Source organism: Lagenorhynchus albirostris, chromosome 20, assembly GCF_949774975.1.
Source record: "Lagenorhynchus albirostris chromosome 20, mLagAlb1.1, whole genome shotgun sequence".
NCBI classification, from domain to species: Eukaryota; Metazoa; Chordata; class Mammalia; order Artiodactyla; family Delphinidae; genus Lagenorhynchus; species Lagenorhynchus albirostris.
In genome coordinates, this window is record NC_083114.1 from 16,911,645 (window position 1) to 16,937,002 (window position 25,358).

At 39.0% G+C, this 25,358-nt stretch overlaps 1 protein-coding gene across 2 annotated transcripts; it reads right to left on the minus strand.

The window, feature by feature from the left end:
- Positions 1-2,068: 2,068 nt before the first annotated feature.
- Positions 2,069-18,731, minus strand: WSB1 (WD repeat and SOCS box containing 1). 2 transcript variants are annotated; one of them, XM_060133621.1, is made up of 9 exons: positions 18,410-18,731; positions 11,657-11,825; positions 10,557-10,825; positions 9,116-9,247; positions 7,705-7,805; positions 5,273-5,445; positions 4,653-4,766; positions 3,499-3,606; positions 2,069-3,223 (listed from the first exon to the last, which is right to left on the minus strand). In XM_060133621.1, exons 1-9 carry the CDS (start codon positions 18,447-18,449, stop codon positions 3,064-3,066), a joined length of 1,266 nt encoding a protein of 421 aa, XP_059989604.1. In that variant the 5' UTR covers positions 18,450-18,731; the 3' UTR covers positions 2,069-3,063. The 2 variants fall into 2 exon arrangements, with proteins under 2 accessions (XP_059989604.1, XP_059989605.1); XM_060133622.1 differs by lacking the exons at positions 7,705-7,805; positions 9,116-9,247; positions 10,557-10,825; positions 11,657-11,825; positions 18,410-18,731 and adding an exon at positions 6,648-7,594.
- Positions 18,732-25,358: the final 6,627 nt, after the last annotated feature.

Below are 25,358 nucleotides of genomic sequence, written 5' to 3' on the forward strand. Positions count from 1 at the left end.
CTTTACTGTCACTACCAACAGATCTCATTTCTCAGGGCAAAGGATTTATAATGTTTTAAATATTTATTTTTGGCTTAGTCAGGTCTTAGTTGCGGCACACAGGATCTTTCGTTGTTGCGGCGCACGGGTTTCTCTCCAGTTGTGGTGCACAGGCTCCAGAGCGCACCGGGTCCTGGCGGCAGGTGGGATCTTAGTTCCCCCACCAGGGATCGAACCCGCGTGCCCTGCATTGGAAGGCGGATTCTTCACCACTGGACCACCAAAAACCCAGTACTCCAAATGATGCTTTATCTATGATTTTGAAACCAACATACAATAGTAAACCCAAATATCACTCTACTGTAGATTTTTTTTTTTTGACAGTCTAGGGTTGGTTTTTTTTTTTTTTCCTCTTCACTGTGGTGTGCAGGCTTCTCCCTGCAGTGGCTTCTCTTGTGGAGCATGGGCTCTAGGCACACGGGCTTCAGTAGTTGTGGCTTGCGGGCTCTGGAGCGCAAGCTCAGTAGTTGTGGCGCATGGGCTTAGTTGCTCTGCGGCATGTGGGATCTTCCCGGACCAGGCCTCAAACTCGTGTTCCCTGCATTGGCAGGTGGATTCTTAACTACTGCGAAACCAGAGCAGTCCCTCTACAGTCGATATTGCTTGTGTTTTATCTAAACATTCTATAGTTAAAATGCATTGTCTTAGGCCAGAACTTGGTCAGAATTACTTGGACAAAACGTTTGTCACCCACAGACCATTCCGGTTTATCTGGAGATTGGATTCACCATCTCTATGATTTCTGGCTTATGAGACAATGTTTTACTTCTCATTCTTTGTATTTTCTTAGCCTCGCATTGGCTGGCCAGCAGCCAAGTCCTCTGCACCAGTCAGATGCTGCTTCCACCCAGAAGCGTGCTACAGTTGCAGTCCAGCCTTTTTTGGTCTTGCTGCCCTGAAGGCAGGGCAAACCAATCGAATCCAAATTTACCTCAATTGCAAGCAGGCAGGGAATTTCAAGGACCATCCATTTAAGATTTGCCAACCTCAGATCAAGTTACAGGTCATAAGTCACTTGAAGTTGTGAAAACATTGCTTGGCTACTGAGGGTGAGAGGCGTTTTCCTATGTTCACAGGCACCCCATGGGGCCCTAAAACAGGAAATGAAATCTGAACGGAAAGGCTCTCTTGTCAGTTCTCCAAATGATATGAGAGAAAGCAGCAGTACCATTTTAAAATTATGTAGCTAGAATCTGACCCATGTTAGTATCCCAATCACGTCTGCCCTACCTTCCTTTGGTCACTCAGTCTAAAGCATTACCAGCCTGCTATTACTTCTTCCTGATAGACATACGGAAAATGTAAGCGTGTTTCTACTTATATTCTGCAATCTTCCTTTCATCTTGCACTATGGTTTTCATGGGGAGATGGCAAGCAATTCTGGCTTTCTCAGAGAATGTATCTTCCCAAAATGCTATTTTTACCTAATTGATTCTATTGGTTGGAGAGTAAATAATTTAATGGTGTGAAGGGTATTGGTATCTTACTGCTTTATAAAGTAGATGTATTAAAGTAAAATGAAAAACAAATCACAACAGGTTTAAAGATAAGATACTTTTGTAAAATACAGGTGATTCTCAAGAAGTAACTTGGGTAGATTTTCCACTGGCTTTTAAATTTATAAGCTACAACTATATACACCCCGAAAAGAGCAACTTGTAAGAACTTCAGAAAAGTTTCTCAGTGGAGACAAGTCTTCAAGGGTACGCATGGCTAATAAAAGTTTTCCTCATTTTGCCTCCTCAAAGGGCCCACACCACTAGATTTTTTTCTTATGGTTACTTTAGCCAGAAAGGTTTACTATAAGCCTATTAGGTCCCCTAAAAGATCATAATTTTCTTTTGCTCAGTAGTTATTTTAAAGTAAGCATTTCTGCAACAGTTCTCCAAGAACAAACCAAGTAAAAGTGGTTGCATTCATGAAGCATTAAGTCTCAAGCAGTGCCCTACAGTTGTGCTATTTCTTCATTACCGTTCTTATTTAATTTGCTTGTGGTGCTTCCAACATATTTAAGAAACATTTACGATAGTGGCTTTTTTGTTTTACAAGTCTTTAATTAAAAAACTCAACAAAAATATATAATTAAGCATTTTACATAATGCATACATTCTTAATATCTGCAGGTAAGATAAATAACAGAAGGCAAAAGCAGATATACTAATTGTATTGCTTCTCTTTGGCAAGTCACCAATATTATCCCCTACAGAAACACAGGATAAAATGTGTAAAAAATAAACAAAAAGCAAAAAAACCCACCACGGTCTTAAAATAATTGTCCCTTAGTACAAACAACAAAATATTTAGCAATAATGCAGTAGATGGAGTTTTCAAATTGACTAAAATTTATTATAATACTTTACTTATACCACAGGGGTTAAAGTTGCAAGCTGCTTTCCAAAATTCAGGCCCACAGCAGTAGTTAGGAAAAAAAAAAGAAGCAGACACCCTTTTCTCCTGGTGTATCCCGGCTATTTTTCATTTAATAATGTCACATTCAAATTCTACCTCTCAGATGCCACTCCTAAGGAAAACAAAATCCTTCCCTAGACAAAAGCTGTTTTACTTGGTCAGTTGTCTGACTACCCCCCAACCAAATACACATTTTGTTATGAGGCATTCAGCTTTCTTAAGTCAGTATTTACCATCTAACTCAATGTCCCAGAATAAAATTCCTTCCACTTTACAGCAAAGATACATATTGTGGCTCTACTGAAGCAATATATACATGTTGGAACTAAAAATCAGAAAAGCAAAAGGGTCCATTCAACACACAGCAGCTTATATCGAAATATATACATGTATGTATATGTTTTCACAGTTACATTTTAGAAAAAAATTTACATTTGATATGTTCAGAAATATTTCTCCTAAGGTCTATAAATAATATTTTAAAAGCTCAACTGATCAAAATGCAATACAAGAATGTATCAAATTAAATAAATCTCCTAAACCTTGAAGTCAGTAAAGCTTGAGGTTTGTGTAAAGTGTGTTGTCAGTCCCCAATACTAGGGAAGACAGCATCTTCTAAACACGGTAGGAGAGGAACTCTAAAACTTTGGAAGGAATCGGCAGCTCCTGGACTTCTTGGGTGGGCATCACTCTCCGGATTGACATGCGACATAAATGTTGAAGGCTAGGGACTTGCCTTGGAGTGGCCCAAAAGTACACACTTCCATCATGTGTCCTAAACAGAAGTAAACAAATCACAGGCTCAGTCACACAAATCCACGTATTTCATCGTCCAAAAGCTCAGACAACTACCACCGAGGCTGTGAATTAGAGCCACAAACTGCGCATTAAAACCTAATTCAGGAGACCCGCCCAGTGATCTCCCTCTACGACAAATTAATAATATTATAAAGAGCCCTTATGGAAGATTTACTGACAATAAAATACAGGCTGCTTTGACTAAAAGCCACCTTAAATTGCCTCTTAAAAGAAAAGAGAAAAATCACTTACCCAGCAGCTAAAACACTGCCATCAGTAGAAAAGGCACAGCAAAGACCATTGCTCAAAGGTGCAACTTGCACTGGATAATCCTCATCAATTCTCCAGAACCTCACCATTCTGGAAAGGAAATAAACCGTCCAGTGATTATCTAGTAGGAAATTTAAGGTAAAAGCAACTTTTAAAATTCAGAAAGAAATGCCACTCTGGGCTGAGTCACAAAATATATACACACACACACACACACACACACACACACACAAATCACTGCAGCAATGACTGGAACTTGCTTTATTAAAGATTTTATAGTTTATACCAATTGGTAATTTGGATTAATTCACACTAAGAGACTATAAAGCATGGCTGCCTTCACTTCCCAGTGTTCTGATCTGTAATATGCCCACAACCGGAAACTTGCTCCTTACTTCCTTACACTTAAAATATAATCGGTATCTGATCTGTTTGACTCTTTTCAAGAAGTTTATGAAACTTTTCACCTAGGTAGAGTGTGCCTAGGAATAGCAGACAACTGATAGTCAGAAACTAGCTGAACAAACAGGAAAACAATGGCTGCTGGCAAATAAAGAACTCTCCCCATACGTTTGCTAACATTCTAGAAAGATGGTAATGAGTCACTTTCTGAATGATGTGACCAAATTGCTTAATGCTATATCCATGCACATTGATAAAAGTATGAGAAAATGGAATGGCTACATCTAGTTTTTGCTTACCAATAAGCAGCAAATCTCACTCATGTGACATTTCATCTTTATAGTCTCAGTTTCAGTGGATACAAATGACTCTGTTTTAATCATGTATTTCACTTTGAAAATGTTCTTCTGTTTCAAACTTTATAAGATATTACTAAGAAAATCTGTCAGCTGAGCTAAAAAGCTAATTAAAAATGCACCCAGTTTGCCTGAACCAGTTAACAAACAAAGAACACAGGGAAAGGCACGCGTTATCTTTAGTTTACATAAATACTGTGCAGGCCAATATTAAGACACATCAACATCTCCCAAGGTCTTGTCTAGAAAAAGGGCCATTAAAACCCAAACTGCAGAAAGGCCATATTTTCCATCCTTAAGAATGTTTTTTATTAAGTAGAAGAATGAAAGGAAATCTTTACAATAATAAATAGGTCAAGCTGTAATTCACACACTTACTTATCATCAGCAAGACTTGCAACATGCAGTCCGTCATGACTAAACGAGACAGATCGTACCCATCGGTCATTTGCTCCTCCAGCAAATATGGGAGTAGGTGGGGGAAACAGGTGCCTGAGGTCAAAGACATGTTTTCAGTGGAAATGAGAGTCACTTCAAGAAACAAAACTACCCAGGTACAGAGTACATCAGTCTTTGGAATAATGTTTCAAGTGGCCTTAACAAACACAACTGAGAAGACTGAGCAGAGCTAGTCTATCCACTTTAAACGAAGCGATTAAACCTAATTACTAATCGCCGTCTTACAGAGTGGTTTAAGACTAAATCCAACTTTAGTTTTAACTATGTTTCCCAACAGGAAACTCTAAATATAATTACCACCTCTACAGAGTCATGTACTGTTAAGTAACAATAACAAGATCTGTATCAAGAAAGTCAAATTTATTTGTAGAATTTAGATGCATTATTAAAGGGCCTAAATGATACCGAAATTTTAAATTATGACAGAGTGCAATTTTAGATTTCACATGTTAATGATTCTAATCATCCCCATGACTTCTTAAAAGCTACACTGATAGTAGAGATGAATTACAGACTAAAATAATTCATGCTGTACCCACCCAAATTCCATCAGAATGTCTCCAGTGTGCGGATCCCAGATATAAACTCGAGTATCATAAGATGCCGTAGCCAGTAATGCTCCATCAGGAGAAAAGTCACAAGCTACAACATCATGGTGATGCCCTTCTAGTTTCCGTATCATGGTATATTTATCCATATTCCAAAGGAAAACCTGCAAAAAAGGCAAATGTTATAGCTTCATTCAGACATGCAGAGGACAAAATGGCACATCTTAAACTAAAACTGCTAAATTTAATTAAGATTACATTAAATTAAACATTATAAATTATGAATAATTATGAAAGAATATGCTCAGTGTCATAGTCAAAGATTAAAATCAGTTTTTAAGTTAATTAAAGTAAACATGCAAATTCTATTTCAAATGTTTCTGTTAAATGTTAATTTAAAAATAAGCCTAAACACAAAGAAGGCAATGCAATTTAACCACAAAGTTATACTGACATCCATTTATTCCAAAAACTAATTAACTAAAATATACAGAAATAAATAGGGTTAAGTACTACAAACCCCCTTCTTTTTCTTTTCCAGAAACTACCAAATTTTTAAAAAATATACAGACAGAAAATATAAGGTTAACAAATTGTTACTCCATTGGCATCTCCCTTTGAGATAATCACTTGTTTACAATAGGCTTGGGTCACCAACGTGAGCCTAGGAAGAGAAACAGATACTGCAAGCAAAGAGAATTTTTCACAGCCAAATGAAATTTCTTTGGCAAACAACAAGGATGTTAAACCACATTACAAAATGAAAGTGCTAATTTATGAAAATAATACAATTAACAACATTTCTGTGAATCAAGATTTGCCAATCTTATTTTTCCCAAACCAACCACAATCATTAGTCATTTTAAGTATAAAACATTTAAATTACTTTAGTACAAGTTCACACATAGTTTTAGATTCTAAAGATCAGTAGTTATACTGTGCAGAATAGCTCTAAACAGGATTCTAATGTTTACTTCAATCTGTTATATTAAACATGAGCTTAGAGGTTTATTACAATCCTAATAAGACAAACTCTCCTCCTCTTGGAGTAAAGCAATCCTTTTTGCTACATTTTTCTGCACAGACACAATATATTATTTCCAAAGAAAAATAAATACAAATTTTACATTGGATCAAAGACTTAAGGTATCTCTAGTAACTCAAAGAATTCCAAAAAATAGCACAGAGAAACCATTTGAAAGCCAACTACATTACATTAAATTGGTTTCACATGTTAGACTCCCAATTCCACCAGACTGGAAGATCAATTACATCGGAGGAGTCAGTTGGTTTCACTGTGGGGAAAATTATTTTTAAAAAGAAAAAAAGAAAGAAAGAAAAGCAGAAAGTGGACATCGACCAGCACCTGTGTACGTACAGTACACCTTGCAGCCGAATGCAAGGTTACTTCATCCTATGGTAAAGGTCGCCCCCAGCCCGGTAGCCAGAGATGCCACTCTTTCTGCCCAGCTAACACCATTGTGCGCCTGTGTGCGAGTGGTGCCAGCATAACCTCAATCACACCAATATTGCTGCCACCACCTGTGACAGGGAAAGCAAGAAGCATATGGAAAACACACAGCCTAAAATAGCAATGTCAACATCTAGCTTTGCTCTTCTTATGATTTTTAAAGAACTGAATATTTTTTTCTAAACTGCCAACATTTTCAACTATCATTTTAACACACTTCTTGGCTAAATAAAATGCATTTTAACCAGCCTCCCACCCCCCATTAATTCAAAGTGTATTGTGATCATCACATGTATTTGGACTTCAACCATTTTCATAAATACCTGAAGCTAATAAGATCTCTTTAACTATACTAACTCAGAGCTGGTAGACACTAACTAAAGGAGGGTCCATCAATAAGCATAACCCTCTTAAGAGTCACTTTATACTTAATCTGTCTACAGGTATGCTATGCAAGACAGATCATATCAAATTTAGATGAAATTCACTCCAGGACATACATGACTGTTATTTTTATTCTTATTAGATTTTTAAGTTACTTTTTTTCAGTTAAATGTCCAGGACCAGCTGGGACTTAAAACTTTAAACAGCAAACTGGACCAAAAAAAAAAAAGAACAACAGAGAAGAAAATAATTAGCAAGGGAATGTCTTAACATTTGGACTAAATCTCTTCTACAGCACATAAACTCTCCTAGATCTGAGAAAAAATAAAATTGACATACCCCTCATTTCATGAATATCATCTCTAACTAAAACAATCAAATTTCTCACTTTACAATCAATAACTATACTTATTTAATTTCCCTCATGCAAATTCTCCCCCATCATGAAATAACACATTTAAGATATTTAAGACACCGAGCACAGACTTAATAGGTTGCTTAGATTTAAAATGATTATGCACAATTATAATCCAATTCACAGTAAGTATACAAGAACTTTGACACATACTGCTTTACTGGCTCCCACTGAACACAGCATAGAAGAGTCAGGAGAGAATGCACAGCTGTACACCCAGTTCTGATGGCCCCTCAATACTTTCATCATGTTTCCTGAACAAAAGGAAAATACCTGGGTTAACCCTAGAATCTACTTCAAATAAGTAGCATTTCAAAAATGGCAGAATCACAGAATCACAAACTTCTACAGAGGCAGTGATTAATGTATTACAGGGGTTGGCAATATACAACAGTTTCTTATTTTTGTACCTAAGTTTTACTGGAACATGCTCATTGTTGTGACAGTAGAGTGGAGTAACTACTGCAGAGACAGCATGGTCCACAAGCCTAAAATATTCACCATCTGGCCCTTTAAGAAAAGGTCAGCTGACTGACAACTGAAAGTATGTTGAGAGAGCAAGTTCCATATGATATGCGAAAGAAAATAAAATTTAATTTTCAAATGTTTTAACTATTGGGATCCCTTCACCCCTCAATAGCTGAGCAATCAGAGAATTGATAAATGCAGAAGAGGTGCCACATAATTTGGTAATAGTATTAGTGTATTATTCTATCAGGCAATGGTTATTACCCATAAGCTGAAACAAGTCTCCAAATCTGAGGGGCTTGTTTTCTACTACATTCAATTTAAGCTACATTTCCCCAAACAAGCCTGTCAACTTCTAGCCTGAGGCTGGTAGAGCACTAGCAGATCTTAATTAAATATATGGTTTTAGTTAAAACTGTCAACTCTTTCATCAGAGGCTAAGAAGGGGGAAGAGATGCTCACCTCAGGTCTTCTCAAACAAGGTAGACTCTCCAAAACTTTGTAAAAGGATCACAATTATCAATGTTTCTGAAAAAGCTAAAACTTGACACTGATATTCCTTTTACTATATTGGAGGGCAAATCTCTTACTTTTTATAATTCTTACTTAAACTATCCAACTTATTATTAGTAGTATTTACATCCTATAAATTCTGGTGTATAAATCATGTTTGAATTTACATTTTATTAATTACTAAGTTATATCTTTTGTTAGGTCAAGATCTACTTAAATTTTCACGAAGCAAATGAAGGAAGTTAATAATCCTCCCCAATATAAAGGAAATAAAACACAGACCAGTTCAAATAAAACCCTAAGATTGATCCAGATTTTGTCCTCAAATAGTTGGTACAGATCTGTGTAGTTAGTTTCTGAGTAACATCAGATTGTTTACTTAGAGTAACTGCTGGCTCCTATTCTGGGTCACATTTATGGTTTTGTTTGATCTGTACAGGGAAAGGGACCAAAGGACTAAGCAGAGAAAAGGAAACTTTGATCATGTCACTTTTAATGTCAAATGCCCCAAGTGTTCGTAATACCTCTCAGTAGTAATATCCAGAAACTAATTCTTTTCCACAGCCTAGAAAGAAAGACATACCATCATCTTTCAGGTCCCACACTCTCAGAGTTTTGTCTCTTGAAGCTGACACCAGGATCAAGCTCCCATCTGGAGCAAAAGTTAAATCTCTGACCACTTCAGTATGATCTACCAAGTTAAGGAGGAGTTTTCCTAAATGCAATGGAAGGTGGGAAAGAGACAATGTTAATAATTTTAATCAGCTTCCATATTAAAAAAATAGGGTTGAGATCACCATTAAAAAAAAAAAGAACAGAAATATCTGGGTACCTCCTTAGTTTACCAAGTATAAAATGACTTATTTACTAGTGCCTTTATTATTATCTTTAAAGATTCAGTATTTACATTGTTACAAAATAGATTATTTCCAAGATACCAAAGCCTAAATTAGAAAAATTAAAAGGGAATTCCTAAAATGTGAACAAACTCCTGGATCAAGTCAATTTAATATCAAGAAAATCTACACCATTTAAAAATCTTTGTACAGTATGATTTTAAAATACAAAATCAAAATTTTCCTTTTCTTTTACTTGGCTTAGACTACGAATGGACTGTCAAACTCCCCCAAAGATACATGTTATTCTATAACAGCCTAAATTTTTAAACATAATCTCGATGAAAAAAAGGTACTTTATTCATCTAATATTATAGAGTTTTGTTCTTCTATGAAAAGCAATGTGCTTACTTTAAATGTTTTCCCAGAATTCAATCAAATTTACTGACTCATTATCCCCACTCAGTGTTAGTATCACTTGCTGTATTCTAATGTACATAGTTTTAATGCTCATTTTAAAAAATCCTTTAAATTTTGGAGTACATACTATCAGCCAGAAACTGTTAGGTAGTGAACAACACATTTACTTTTTAAAAATTTATTTTATTTTACTTTATTTTGGCCGTGCTGCATGGCTTGCGGGATCTTAGTTTCTGACTGGGGATCGAACCCATGTGCCCTGCAGTCCTAACCACTGGATCGCCAGTGAATTCCCACAACACATTTACATTTAATTGCCCAAAGAATTTAACTTCTCAACCTATCTGGTTAAACTTTAGATAAAATGTCATTAAAACTTTCCAGAGGATAATGATTGTTGAAAACCAGATTTACCTTGAAAGCCTCTAAGCTATCAATCATTGAAAAAGTATATAAGAAAACACCTTGCAATTTGAGTCATAAACTAAATTACCAGTTTATAAGTGATAAGTAACTAAACATTCCTTAGACGTGCCCTTCCTACTATAATATTCTCTGAAGAGTGATTAAGCAATATGAACTCTATTTTCCTAAATTAAAACTATGAGCTGAAGATGCTATTTAGGCCAAATATAAAGATACATTCATAGCATCAATTCTTGCTTCTCTGTGAGTTAAAATCCTCAAATTATGTATTCTTCCAGTGCCTATGAGCTATGCTTGCATCATAAGATAATCAGGTTTGCTTTCAAAACTATGACTCCATACCTGTATATACATCCCATATTTTGATACGCCCATTGTTTAACCCTGTGGCAAGGAGTAGCTGATCTTGTCCAAATCTGAATCGATGCCATTCTATGTTTACACAGCGACTCTGTTTTTCTGGAACTGAAGATCCAAAAGCAAGACTCCAGACTATATCGCCACAGTCTATAATATGTTCACGAGGCTTATTTTTTTGACCACCATCACTGTTTTGTCTTGACAATCTTAAGCTGCTTGAATTGATGATATTCTTGGTGCCATGCAAGAGACTGGGTAGAAAAAAAGGTCAGATTGAAATCTAGTTATTATTTACTCTGGACTCATGTGAATACTAAATAATGATAAGTGTTTGTTAAAACAACTTCAGTATTATTATAGTGATACTGAATAACAACAGAATCCTTATAGATGGGAAGAGGAAAAGTTGCTACAAGCTACATGGGCATGACCAAATAAATTCAGACTAAAAGAAATCCTCAGTGTATGAGAAAAAGTTCAACAATAAAGCAATTTATAATTTATTCATTTCAAATTTGTTTTAATATATCCTTATTGATATAGAAATCCTATCTCAACCAGGATTCCTTTAATTAAACCAAAAGTATAAATAAGCAAAAAACAAAAACAAAAAATTCTGAGAACATTAAGATATTGTGAAGCTGACACCAGAAAACTACCTTAAACCCCATAATAATAAGTAGTTTCCCATACGTTCTAGACCTAATCTAACATGTAATAAGGACATTAATGACGAAAACCATGAAGGTGAACTAAACACAAAAAGGAGGGAAAGATTAAACTTAGTAGATACATTTTAGAAATTGCACTACCAAGGCACAATTAACCTGCCTTTTGATATATGGAAAAGAAAAATTTAAAAACACCAAAGTATCTGAGAAAGTATTCTATAATATATAAGGCCAGACAATTCTTCCCACAAATTTTCCAACAAATATATTCAGCTTATGAGTAAAATTCATTTACAACAGTCTCCAAAGGAAAAAACTTAAATATCAAAATAATCTTATTATTCCACACAGAGAAAAAAATAAAATCTAGAAACAGATAGATACAAAATACAAAAAAGAAAACAGTCTTACAAGTTCTTAAGGCACTGGGACCACGGAACAAGCTTTACTGCACGATGTCCTTGTGACCAAGCAAAGTATGAACCATCTGGAGCAAAAGCAACAGTCCAATTTTCACGACCACATTTCTTGTCAAAAGGAGCCGCAGGAGCTAAAAGTTCACCTATAGTACGTGATCTCACTAAAAGAAAAATAAAAAATATAGGATATCATATATAACCAACAATGAATTTGAGACAGCATCCATGTTACTTTGGGATCCACTCAGCTCCACTGAGTTTCTCCTTTTTCTATGTAGACAAGGTACAATGAGTTCTGCATTCTACCCTTTGCGGGGAGATGTGTGGTGTGAAGACCCCGTAATGAGAATAAGCATCTTTAAGTTTTGATAAAGTGATCCTCCTAAAATTTCCCAAATCAAGAGCTTTTTAAGAAAGTTTCAAAACAAAAAAAAAACTGGTCAAATAACAATAATGTAATGATCAATCAGGGCTAGCAATTACTGAAGTCCTGACTTTTGCACTGCCTTACGTTTTCCTCAAATTACTAACATTTAAAATGCAAGAAACTGAAGTTGCTCTGCAGGAAAAGTATCTTCCAAAAAGTTTGTAGCTTTCAAAAACCATGAACCACTATAAAATAAAGTTTTATATCATTATTCAAAGGAAGCACTATAGGGACTTCCCTGGTGGCACAGTGGTTAAGAATCCAACTGCCAATGGGGGGGACAGGGGTTCGATCCCTGGTCCGGGAAGATTCCCACATGCAGCGGAGTAACTAAGCCCGTGCGCCACAACTACCGAGCCTGTGCTCTAGAGCCCGTGTACCACACTGCTGAGGCCTGCGTGCCTAGAGCCTGTGCTCCGCAACAGGAGAGGCCATCGCAATTAGAAGCCTGCGCACCGCAATGAAGAGTAGCCCCCGCTGGCCGCAGCTAGAGAAAGCCTGTGAGCAGCAACCAAGACCCAACACAAAGATAAATTAAATTAAAAAAAAAAAAAAGCACTATAAAATGGTCTAGTCAAAACATGAAGTCAAACATGAATATTCTTATCTTTTTCAAGTCACAAAAAACACAAAATCCTCAGAAGTAGAAGGAACTTAAAGGTTACTTAGTCCAGCCTCCCCAACCAGTGCTTTAAAATGCACTGTATTTGGGACTTCCCTGGCGGTCCAGTGGTTAAGACTCTGGGGTTCAACTGCAGGGGGCACGGGTTCAATTCCCGGTGGGGGAACTAACATCCCGCACGCTGCTCGGTGCCACCAAATAAATAAAATGCATTGTTATTTGTGATTCTCGAATAGTGGTCCTCAAGCGTCTTCCTAATGGGCCACAAACTGACCCAAAAACGGAAGTAATTCTTTTGGTTTTTAAGGACAAAAAAAAAAAAGAACAAGTTCATATATTCTAAATTTAGTTACCAGAACTTAAATTTAGCATTCATAACTAAAACTGGCATATTTGGGACTTCCCTGGTGATGCAGTGGTTAAGAATCCGCCTGCCAATGCAGGGGACACAGGTTCGAGCCCTGGTCTGGGAAGATCCCACATGCCGTGGAGCAACTAAGCCCACGAGCCACAACTACTGAGCCCGCGCACCTAGAGCCTGCCCGTGCTCCGCAACAACAGAGGCCACCGCAATGAGAAGCCCGCGCACTGCAACGAAGAGTAGCAGCCACAAATAAATAAATATACTTTTAAAATAAAATAAAATAAAACTGGCATATTAAGAGTGTACAGAGAATTTTTCTTCTGCCTTTAACAAGAAGGATAATCAACAAGTTCCTATTGTACATGTGCACATGCAAACGCGGCTGCTATTTCCTCAATTCTGGAAAAGGATCTTTTTCTTTTTTGGCTGCATTGGGTCTTCGTTGCTGCGCACAGGCTTTCTCTAGTTGCCGTGAGCGGGGGCTACTCTGCGATGCGGTGTGCACGCTTCTCCTTGCGGTGGCTTCTCTTGCAGAACACAGGCTCTAGGCGCGCGCGCTTCAGTAGTTGTGGCTCGCGGGCCCTAGAGCGCAGCCTTGGTAGTTGTGGCTCACAGGCTTAGTTTCTCCGCGGCATGTGGGATCTTCCAGGACCAGGGCTCGAACCCCTGTCCCCTGCATTGGCAGGCGGATTCTCAACCACTGCGCCACCAGCGAAGTCTCTCAGCAGAAGTTTTGCAAGGCGAAAAAGTTCTGGAGCTGGATGGCGGTGATGGTTGCCCAGCTATAGGAGTCGACTTAATGTCACTGAGCTGCACCACCAGGGAAAGGATTTTAATCAGTCTATCACCACTGCTCTTGGGTCTGTCTTGATTTCAAATTTTGCTACTCTTCCTTTTTAGTTATAAGTCACCTTCGGTTTAGTTTCCCTATTATCTATTTTGTGATCTGTTGCGTGTTCAACTCTATGGTCTATTTTTATGTTTTGGGCTTAAAGTTTCCAACAACTAAACTTCAATATATTCTACGTACTGCAGTTCAAATGAGAACCACATATACTCCGATTGCAAGAGCAAATATATATATATATACAAACCCCAACAATGTATTCATTCAGTGACACTTCCAGTCTCCACGTGTGCTCCACCAACAGGGAGTGTAGCACCTGGCATGTGACAGGGGCTCAGAAAATATTTATTGAACGAATATGAAAGCATGTGTATAAGTTCCCATTCTTAAGCGATTTAAATATTTCCTCGGGATTTCCCTGGTGGCGCAGTGGATAAGACTCTGTGCTCCCAATGCAGGGGACCTGGGTTCGATCCTTGGTCAGGGAAATAGATCCCACACGTATGCTGCAACTAAGAGTTCGCATACCACTACTAAGGAGCTGGCAAGTCGCAACTAAGGAGACTGCCTGCTGCAACTAAGACCTGGTGCAATCAAATAAATAAAACAAAAATAAATATTTAAAACAATAATTAATAAACAAATAAATATTATTTCCTTGCCCAATTCTTTGATACATTAACAATGAGATTATGGTTTAAAAAGTAAAACAAAGCAAAACTGAAATCTGTTTTCCTATGATATTCATAAATATAAATATGCACCCATTTTGGCACAGCTGAAATTATTGGAAAATTTCCTTTTGATGACTCAAAATCTTCCTCCGTGACACTCCACCCACTCAGTACTGGGTCTGATCTAAAAGAATAAGCCTGATCCTGCTCTCACATGACATTCATATATTGAAGACGGCCATGACATCAGCAACTAAATCTGTTCAGCAGGATAAAATCTGGTGAGTTTTCAATTACACGGTTTCAAGTCCATTCTCCACCTACACCTTCATACTTTTCTGGATAAACTCCAGTTAGTAATGGCCCTCAAAAAAGTGGAACTTTTTCAACCAAACACAATACTTCAAGTGTGGTTTAATCAAAGCAGAACCCCCCACCTACCCCTGCCCCACTTGTATCACATGACTTTAATACAAAATTCACAAACCGGTGACACTCTTATGCCTGTAGAATGATTTTTTTAAATATACAAATGAGGGAGTTCCCTGGTGGCCTAGTGGTTAGGATTCTGGGCTTTCACTACCGAGGGCCCAGGTTCAATCCCTGCTTGGGGAACTAGGATCCCACAAGCTGCACGGCGTGGCCAAAAAAAACAAAAACAAAAACAAAACACTCACACACAAATGATTTTTGAAAGGGCTGGCTGCTCCATGTCCCCTATATTCCTCCAAGCCCACAGTCTTTCATTTATGTGCCTGGTCCCTGAATTTGCAACCCCTGCCTAAATCTTTTTTTTTTTTTAAACATAGGTTTCTATAACCACATCTATCTTTTAAAATCCACAAATTTTAGGAGAAAAAGAAAATCAAAGTTCACAAATGAGGGAAGCAAGTTTTAAAATTCAACTGAAAAATGCAAGCACTATCTTAAAAAGAGAAAGCCCCTGATTAAACTAGATGAGTATACTTATATAACTTCCATCTCAAAAAACAGAGGACTGGCCCTTGCATTCAACTTCAAAAACATCTGGTAAATTAGACTAAAACTCATTCCTCCTTTAGCAAGCATAAGCAAGACTAACTTTCCTACAGAAGACTCATTTCTTAAAATCTGTATTTTAGGATCACTCTGTATTTTTCTTCTTTCACCTTGACCACAATCACAAAACTCCTCTTGTGTAAAGGGTGGTAATAAATTAACTAAAGAACTGGTTCAGATAACAAAGACCATGAAATAATAAGCTAATCTACTCTTGAATATATATATATTTTTCAAGAAATAGGGCCACCGTAAAAAAATACTGCCAAATAAATACAAACAAGTACTGAATTAATAATTACCTTGTGTTTCTTTGCTTGTTAACAGGCATATAAAATGATCACTGCATTTTAATCAAATAATTTAAACACTCATTTAAATACTTACTGGTATACTATTATAAACTAGCACGAGGTTTATAATGAAGAAAAAATTTTAATTAAATCTTTATATACTACCTGCAACTGTTGAATGTAAGTATCCTAAGATACTATAATTTAATGACCTTGTATAAGGGAAAAGCTGCCTGCCATGGGAACTTGGCCATTGGATACAACACCACATTATTAATATCCGCACAGTAGTAACACATCATCTGAGTCACTGCTCAACCAAGCAAACCACATTCAGTTCCTTCTTCACATTCCTCCCTGCAATTTCATAACTAGAAAGAGAAGATCTGTGGCAGAACCTTGTGAAAGAGGGCAGTAGCTCTAGGCAGTAACTCCCTGTCACAGAGACTTCTTCAATCATTCATGGAATCTTGCCTCCTCTTTCAGTACTTACTTGAGAAACCAAACAGCTATAATTAATACCCAAGAAAAAATGTTAGTCCTTACTGATAGATACAAAGCAACGCAGAGGTATTAGTGTTTAACTTTGTATTCAAATTATATTTAAAAAAAAGAAACAAAAACCTGGGTTTTAAAAAAAAAACTTACAAAAGGCCAAAGTTCTTTTAAACATAGCAACTTTATACTATATAGTAACTTTATATAGTTATATAGTAACTTTATATTATATCCAGGAAATAACACTGAGACAAATATGCAAAAAAAATATTTTTTTTAATTCAAAAAGCTATTTAGTGCATGGTTCTACCTTATGCAGGTATGCTAAGAACCTCCATCCATCCCATAGAAGAGAGGATTGGAAAGTTTTCAAAATGATTCATCAACATGAAATAAAATAAATGAAAGGCAGATCACTCATCTGCAATACTGCTGTGAGTAGGAAAAAAAAATAGCACTGAATTGAGAATAAGAACTTTTGAGTTCTATGTTCCACAGTTAAAATAAAAATTGGACATGAATTTTCTCTGTATGTTTAAAATAGTCATTAAAACCAGAGTTAAAGTCCCCTCCTAACCTGCCATTCAACCTTATCTCTAAGAGAACAAAAGTCCAGAACTCTAACACAGCTGTCTCTAGGTATAAAAATTCACCCACAAACAGGATACAGGGCCTTTTGGATACTTCAGCTTCTCCCTTTCTCTAGAAAACCTCCTCCAAGGATTCAATAAAGGCACACGTTTAGCTGAAGAACAAGAAAATGCAAAGGCTCTCTGCTCAGTAGCTACCTCCAATTTTCATTTAATTAACACACAGTATTGGGCTCTGGGGAGCGATGAGGAGATGCTAAATCTATTTTATTTTTTTAAATAAAAACTGTCTATCTATCTACCTATCTATATTTTTTTGTCCATGCCGCGCGGCTTGCGGGACCTTAGGTTCCCCGACCAGGGATCCCGCAGTGAAAGCGCCCAGTCCTCACCACTGCACCGCCAGGGAAGTCCCCAAAACTGTATGTATTTAAATAAGGTGTATAACATCACTTGATAAGTTCAGGGTTTACAAGCATAGCAATCAATGCACAGCACCCGCAACTCGCCCCAAAGTTGTTCCAGTTATATTACCTTGAGAGAGGATTTAAATAATGTGAGGTGCTTTCTACTGAGTCAGTGGGTGGGTCCTGACGCAGGACCTTCGACATCTGTTGGCCTGTCTTCTGCTTGGCAGGGCTGGCCACTAAGCGAGTTTCCAGACAGCCTTTTCAGGAGTCTGCTCTTCCGTAGATCAGCTTTTCTCCGGTCACTCCACCCAACCACCCTGCTCCTCCCTGCTCCTCTGAGTGTGAGAGATAACCGAGTCCTCCCCAGAGCCGCTGCCTTTCTTAACGCCATGCCACTTTTTAAAATACTGCTTTTTCCAGGCTGATGGCACTCTTCGGCTGCATTTCTCTTTATAATTGTTGGTATACACGAAGACCCATCCTTTCATAACAGCGCAGGTCACACAAGTTTACTTTTCCCCACTGGAAACTTTTTTAAGAGTCCTGGAGACTTGCCCAGCCCTCCCCTGCCTACTCGACGCCCCAGCCCCTTAGCCAGAAGAAATCCAGAAGAATGGCCGGCCCTGCGCGGACCTCCGATGAGAAAACTGTGGGGTGGGGGGGTGGTCCCCGGGGAAGCGTGTCCATCTCCGGCCACACAATCATTGCAACCCTCGCCACTCGGCGCCCAGGTTCTCTTTGCCTCTAATATCCGCGCACCGCCTCCCTCCGTGCCAGGCGCACAGCAGGCGCCGCATCAATGCAGACCCCATCTACCCTCGGCGACACCCACGCGCAGGGCCGCTTCCTTTCTCTTCGCTCCAGGGCTTGGCCCCGGCTCACTGTTCTTCCTCAGACTCAGAGACGCTTCCTCCCGAACCTCTGCCTCTCCGCAGCCCCCGCGCGCTCACCAGCAACCCTCACCCATCGTCCCATTCCTCACCGATCTCTTTCTCGTTGACCCTCGGGGGAAAGCTGGCCATCTATGGGGCACCGTCTGATTCCGGGGGCGCGATGCGGACGCAACGACAGAGAAGGGAACGGCGAGAGCCGAGGGGCGTGACGCGGGCTGGGTCCCTCCCGGTCCCGGGGACGGAGGGGAGGGGCGGGGCGGTCGCGGCGGCTTCTGCCGACTGCCCCGGGAAAGCTCCGGGAGGCCTCGGACCAAACTACGGAGTCAAACACAGACAAAAGATGCTGTTCCCTTCCTCACGCCTACGGACCAAGACGCTCCCCTCCACACAACCGACTGCAAACGAGACACTGGAGACAAAATGGCGCGTGCCGCGGGGGATAGCAGGGCAGCGGGGGCGGGGCCTCGTGACGTCACAGGGTGATGGCCAGCCTCCCGACGTTCGGGACGTGACGGCCTCGGCTCGGCGCCGCGCCTTCTCTCCGGGTGCGCGCGGGCGTTGTCCTGGGGACGCGAAAGGGGAGCCGGAAGAGCGCCGGGGCGGAGGAGGAAGGGGAGGCTGCAGCCGCAGCCCAGCCCCAAACGCTGGGTTGGAACTTACCGACTGTGCGTTTTAATTGTGTTATTTTCCCGGCCGGGAGGCCAGCATGGTATTTGTAAGTTGAAGAGCCTTTGAAAAGGCAAACACAGAATTGTATAATACATATTAGCTCACACCGTAAAGATTGTATGGAATTTGACTGAACTGTAAAGAACAAAAAAGACGTTTCAGGTTTTAACTCGGTTTGGCCACCTCCCCGGCCCTCATGTGCCGGGGAACTGGAGGTTGCAGTGATGAAAACAGTGAGAAGACGATGAACATCGCTATGCACCCGCACGTCCGGCCGCGAACGTTCTGACGAGAGCCAGCCGGTTTTTGGAAGGGCCGAGGTGACCCGAATTCAGGAACAGGGAGACCGGGGCATGATGGCGTCCCGCCCCACCATGAGACCTCCCGGGGCTGTCTTTGTCCTGGCTGCTTCCTGCAGCTGGGCCTGCCTCGGGGCTGCAGCGAGGCTGGCGGTCAGCAGTGTCCCTGCCACTGGCCAAAGCAGACCTCACTGTGTCTGCTGAGAAGCAGCCCTTCCTGCGCCCAAGGTCTAGGCCTCCGGGAGGCAGCTAACCATTCACACAGCAGAGCTGATAAACGTGTCAGTGTCTGCCAGAAGCCAAGTTGGTTCCCGTATACAGATGACATATTTGCATTTTAATTGGCTCTTCTGTGGACTCTAAACCTAGTTCCAAAGGAGGACAACTAAGGCTGGGAATTTCAAATATGCAGCAGATGCTGATGGGAGAGGAGTTGCATAGCCAAACTCTTGAGAGATCTCAAGTGACAGCACCTAGGCATGGCTACTTCATCTTTTTCTTTGCATAAGGATAATTCTTCCAATGGTGAGATGTTTAATACCAGGTACAAGAAATCATCCCCCCTCCTTTTTTTAAAAAAATCATTTTTTTACATTCAGTCAACATATTTATTGATGGTTTACTCTGTGCCAGATACTGGGGCTAGTTGTTGAATACTTATAGTAGAACAAAAGAAAAATTTTAATGCAGTCTTGTAGCTCAGATACCAATATTTCTATCAGTCCCTGCTAGTTCTTCTAACGAACTGCTAGTACCTCTATTTACATGTACTGTACCAAACAAATTCATGGAAAATACCAGTTCTTGAGTGTCTGTGAATTGTTTTGGTGACTTTTTCGTACAATTGTTTAATTCCACTCTAGTTCATTACTGCTAGTCAACAGACTTCCAGACCATTTCCTCAACTGGCAAAGTATGACAATGGAATGAAAAATAATTGTATGACTTGCATACTCATTAGTGATAGTATGTACTATTTATTGGGTCCATGCTACATGTCAGGCACCATGCCATATAAGTGCTTTTGTGGATTAACCCATTTAATACCCACAGCAGTATGAGCAGTGTATTAATCATTTATATTTTACCAACAGTTAGTAACTTGATAGTTACAGAGCTCCGAAGTGATAAAGTGCTAGATTTGAACCCAAACTTGTCTACTGCCCTGCCCCACTTCCATGCTACCTTGTCTCTCATAAATGAACCCTACCATGAGAAGTAAATACGTACGTGGCATTTCATATTTATATTTGCTATGTTAATGTCAAATCCGAATGGCTCTCTTACCGCCTGCATATCCCATAAAGCTGAGATTCTCCAGGGTTTTATTCTTGTTCCACAGCTGTTTTTCTTCTTCCACACTCTCCCTGCGTTATGACAACCTCTCTTTGGGGTTTAATTACCAGCTCTGTGTGAAGACTCTCAAGGCCAGACCTGCCTTCTTTCTTGGGCTTCAGATTTACATATTCAGATACTTACAATAAAGCCTGATATGTCACAACTGAGAACAATCTTCTCTCCCAAAGGTGCTCCATCTGTTATATTCCCTACCCTAGTGAGCATGGCCATCCAGTCACCCAAGCCAGAAGCTGGAGTGTTTTCAGACTCAGGCCACTCTCCCCCAACCCCATGTGGCATGAATCAGTCCCCAAGCCCTGCCAGTATTTTCTCTTAAACGTTCTGGAGTCTGTCTTCTCTGTTCCAAAACAGCTGCCACTGTCTTAATTCAAGAGCTTGTCATGTCATCTCTCTTAACACTCCTTTATAACCCCACACCCTAAGAAACCGCCATCAATACCTTGGTGCATTTCCTCCTAGGCTTTTAAAATTTTACTAGCTGTGTGTCCTTGGGCAAATTTGTTAACCTCCCTATGCCTCAATCTTCTCATCTGTAAAATGGTGATGGTAATATTACCTACTTCACAGTTTTGAGAATTAAGTGAGTTAATATGAGAAAAACATTTAGAACAGGGTCTGGCGACAGAGTGTCAGATGCTAAGAGTAAGATATAAGTGTTAGATACTATTTTTCTACATAATAATCCCAGCTAACTGCAAAAGTGAAAGATCAAAATCTCATAAAATATAAGGGATTGGCAAAGAGCCATAAAAATAACATCAAGTATATGTATAATCAAAATCATAAGTAAAAGTTCTGGAAAGCATTCACTTCCAAACCAAAGCTGATCCAACCACTAAAAACCCGTTTTCTTGAATCTCATTCTTGGGTTATTCAGAAAACATTGCTGCTGTGTGGTTAGCTACTAAGGGTGATTTAGTCATGGTTTTTTTATGTGGATATCATTTCTTTTAAAATTTTTGAACCAACATTTACTATCTTGAAATATAATTTTTAAAAAATTTACATCCTGTCTTATTCCATTTTCTCACCTCTCAGCAAAATGTTGTATTAACAGTTTGGCATCGGGAATTCCCTGGAGGTCCAGTGGTTAGGATTCCATGCTCTCACTGCTGAGGGTGTGGATTCAGTCCCTGGTCGGGGAACTAAGGTCCAGCAAGCCACGCAGCTTGGCCAAAAAGAAACAAACAACAATAACAAAAACACAATTTGGCATTTTCATGTAGTTATATCTCTTAAGGATGTATTTTTCTACACTGTTTTCTTATACTGACAGAGAAGTACATAGCATTAGAGAGGGGAAGCAAAAATTATTACCTTCTTTTGTTTAAGGACAATAAATATAACCATTTTATATGTAAATAATTAGAATTTTGGAGTAGAATACAATAGAAAATTTTGTGTCATGCTTTTTTTCTTTCTCACGATAAAATAATAGTTTCCTATGTAGATAAACTTTTCACCACATCATTGTAGGTAATTTTAACTTCATTTGGAGGTGAGTTTTTTTCCTTTCCTTCTTCGGAATACATAATATTTAATAGTGCAGAAAGGTGGGCTTCTCCTGTAATTAAACTCTCATTACTCATATGAACAGTGTAGGTATATTCCCCTTGATGTTATGAATGTATCCAGTTCAAAATTGTGGCCTGTTTTGGGAGACTCCATATTCACCAAAAGTTAGAACAATTCAAGTGGGTTGTCTCTGAAGTTACAGACAAACCTCTAAATTAGCTTTAAATTGGGAAGGATTCTTGCAGGATCTTGTTTCTGAATATATATCCTGGTGAGAGTAGAAAGTAAGTGTTCCCTTCCTATAACTAAAGGGAAGCAATGTTTACTTAAAATAACAATCAAACGACTTTAAAAAAAGAAACCCACTAATAATTGTACAACAGGAGTTTGAAGCCTACCACCACCAGAAAAACAAAACAAAACAAAAGAAAAACAAAACAGAACAACAAACCAACATCCAAAATCCCAAATATTTTATTGTCCCCTAGTGTGGTTAAATCTCAAAGATGAAAAAGATCCCATAGTCTTTTGACTCACTATTGACTGAGACCAAACAAAAAAAAGTTAAGAACAGCCTCATTGTTTAAGCAATAGGAAAGTTGCTTGTGTGCCTGTTTGTTTTGCTTTTTGGATCTTTTTGCTATTGTTGCTACAGCTCCCCCAGGCTAAGCCTAGGAATTCGCCCAAAGTTATTCAGTGCTTGGGTCCTAGAGCAGGAGTTTCGGATCTTGGGATTTGTGGAGTTAAGTCTGGGATCCTGGATTGAAGAGTGTGGAATTTGCTCAGAATTTAGCTGGACAAGCATAATTTATACACACAAACATGTGCATTAATAAACTGTAGTAGATACCTTGATAGTTGTAGAACATACAGAAAAAATAATAGAGCCCAGTGGAAAATTCTGGAGGCAACTCCTTTTGTCTGTGGTAGTCTTGCTGGGGATGAAGTGTCTAGAAATGCCCCTACTTTTACCCTGCTGTCTTATTTTTCACTTTCCTTCCTGATTTCACATTTTTTTGTGAGGTGTTTGACAGTGTGGTATGAGCAGAACGTTAGTATCAGGTTTTCAAAGATGTATAATTTGATCTTAGTTTACAACTATACCCAGAATGGCCAAAAGTGTGGAAAATGGTGTAGCCAGTCTAGATGTTTCTACATCTATGTCTGAGCCAGAACGCTCCTGGCAGCCTATAGGAAATTATCGTATTATATCTAAAAGGGTAAGCGGAGACCCTGTCTCCAGTGTTCTGTAGGATTCCCAGAGCTTGTTGCTGAGCTGACTCAGCTCCATCCCCTTCTCCTCTCCTTACCCGCAAACTCAGGGCACCTACACGCAGGCTCAGTCCTTTAGCTCAGTCCTGGACCTTCAGGAGAAATCTGTATAAAATGGAATATTCCATGCAGTGATGGAGATTTTCCTCATATCAATCATTTTTCTCTTCCTCTGATAGAGCTTTGCATTTTCATTTTTCTGAATGTTCCTACCTATGACCATCTGTAGAGATTATGAGGGAGAAGAAAATTATCTTTCACCGACTGCATGAAAGGCAAGTGTTTCTCTTGCTTGTCCTCCCCTCTGTTCTTTGTTTGGGAAATGCTTCTGTACTCTTCTCAACTTCGGTTGCCTGACTTTGGGGGCAACTTCGGTTGCCTGACTTTGGGGGCAACTTTTTAAGTCAGCTGTTTCTTTCTCCCTTCTGTTGGAGGGTGCCAGCATTGGCTGGAATTTGAGTCCTTCTCCGGGGACCCAGAGAGTCCTGCGGACAGCTCACAAGCTATCTCTACTCGAGCTGCTGGCCCCAGCCAGTCTTGCCCTGGTGGAATGGATTTGAATGCAAGATCTTCCAACTGATACCTTTACTTGCTAACATATGGGTCATCGTTTCTTTTAGGCTGAGGAATTTCTGACTGATTTCCAACCCTCCTCCATATCGTTTCTTTTTAAGTTCTTTTTTAATCTTCCATATTGTTTTACTTTCTGAATTTGTTTTTTCCTTTCTATGAAATGAATTCTCTTGTTATAATGAAAATGTTTCATTTTCTGTACTTGGTTTTAGGTTCCTTGAGGGCCGTGACTTTTCTTTATCTTGGAGTCATTTTTAGGATTTTGCACATAATTGATATTCAATAGATGTTTGTTGAATGGAATTGAATTGACTCTTTCATCTAACTTCCCACTAGGGTATTCGAGGTAAATTGAGAAAGCAGGTGTTCCTATTACTGTCTTTACAAAAATCAAGAGAAATCAAATTCGAAAGTTTGCTAGTAGGAGAGTTCCAAGATTAAGGCAATTGTGATTGAAGCCAATAAAAAAAAAATTGTGTGATTTTGCTTATTATTTTTACCTGGAAAAATAAGTGTATTGAAGAAATAATCTCCAGTGTATAGTTAGGAGTCTTCGAGACTAGCATTTAAACTAATTTCTCAGGGGCATAGAATCATTTTCAGATTCATAGCTGGAAGGGACCTTAGAGATCATACAGTGTAACCTTATTTTACAGGTGATGAAACTGATATTTGATTCTACAAATGAGTTTCTCATATTCATACAACTAGTTAGTAAAAGAATGAAGATGGGGCACAGTTCTGCTCGTGAGGAGCCTGGCACTTTTCACATTGCACTGTAGTTTTTACCATACTGTGGTTATTTGTATACATGCCATCTCCCCTCAAAGTGTCATTGGTTAATAGAAGACAGAAGCCATGTCTTTTTCATCTTGCTATTTACGGAAGGTAAAAGGTATAATGCTTGGCAAGTATGGCCGCCAAATGGTAGGTGCTCAATTAACTCCCTTTGAATTAATTAAATTCTTACCTGATGAAATGTGTTTCTTCTTGGCCTCATGTTCATGAGAAGCCACTTTTTATTTATTGATTAAATATTTATTGATTACCTACAATGTACCAAGTACAATGCTAGTATCAAAATGAGAGTTAAAATGAAGATCTCCTTGGGGAGTGGGAAAAAAAAATGAAGATCTCCTTTCAGCTCTGAGTCTATATTAAAATCGTACTGTGGGGTATTAAATATCTCAGTTAGAAAGGAAAGGCAGTGAATTCTCAGCTGATCTACTTCCTTTTTATAGACTTGTTTGCATTTCATAGAATTTTAGTGCTAAAGAGAACTTAAGGTTACCTAAGATCACATTTTCAGTAAATAGCAAATTTGAGGACCAGAATGAATGTCATCTCCCTC

What these genes read in the sequence shown, in the direction of transcription:
- WSB1 (XM_060133621.1), bottom strand. Translation starts at nt 18,449, where the DNA reads ATGGCCAGCTTTCCCCCGAGGGTCAACGAGAAAGAGATCG. An exon ending in CAGTGGGAGCCAGTAAAGCA is followed by an intron (nt 5,446 to 7,704) that starts GTATGTGTCAAA and finishes CCTTTTTTGCAG; the next exon opens with GTTTTCCTTTGGAATATGGA. An exon ending in GGCAGTGTTTTAGCTGCTGG is followed by an intron (nt 3,224 to 3,498) that starts GTAAGTGATTTT and finishes ACTTCTGTTTAG; the next exon opens with GACACATGATGGAAGTGTGT.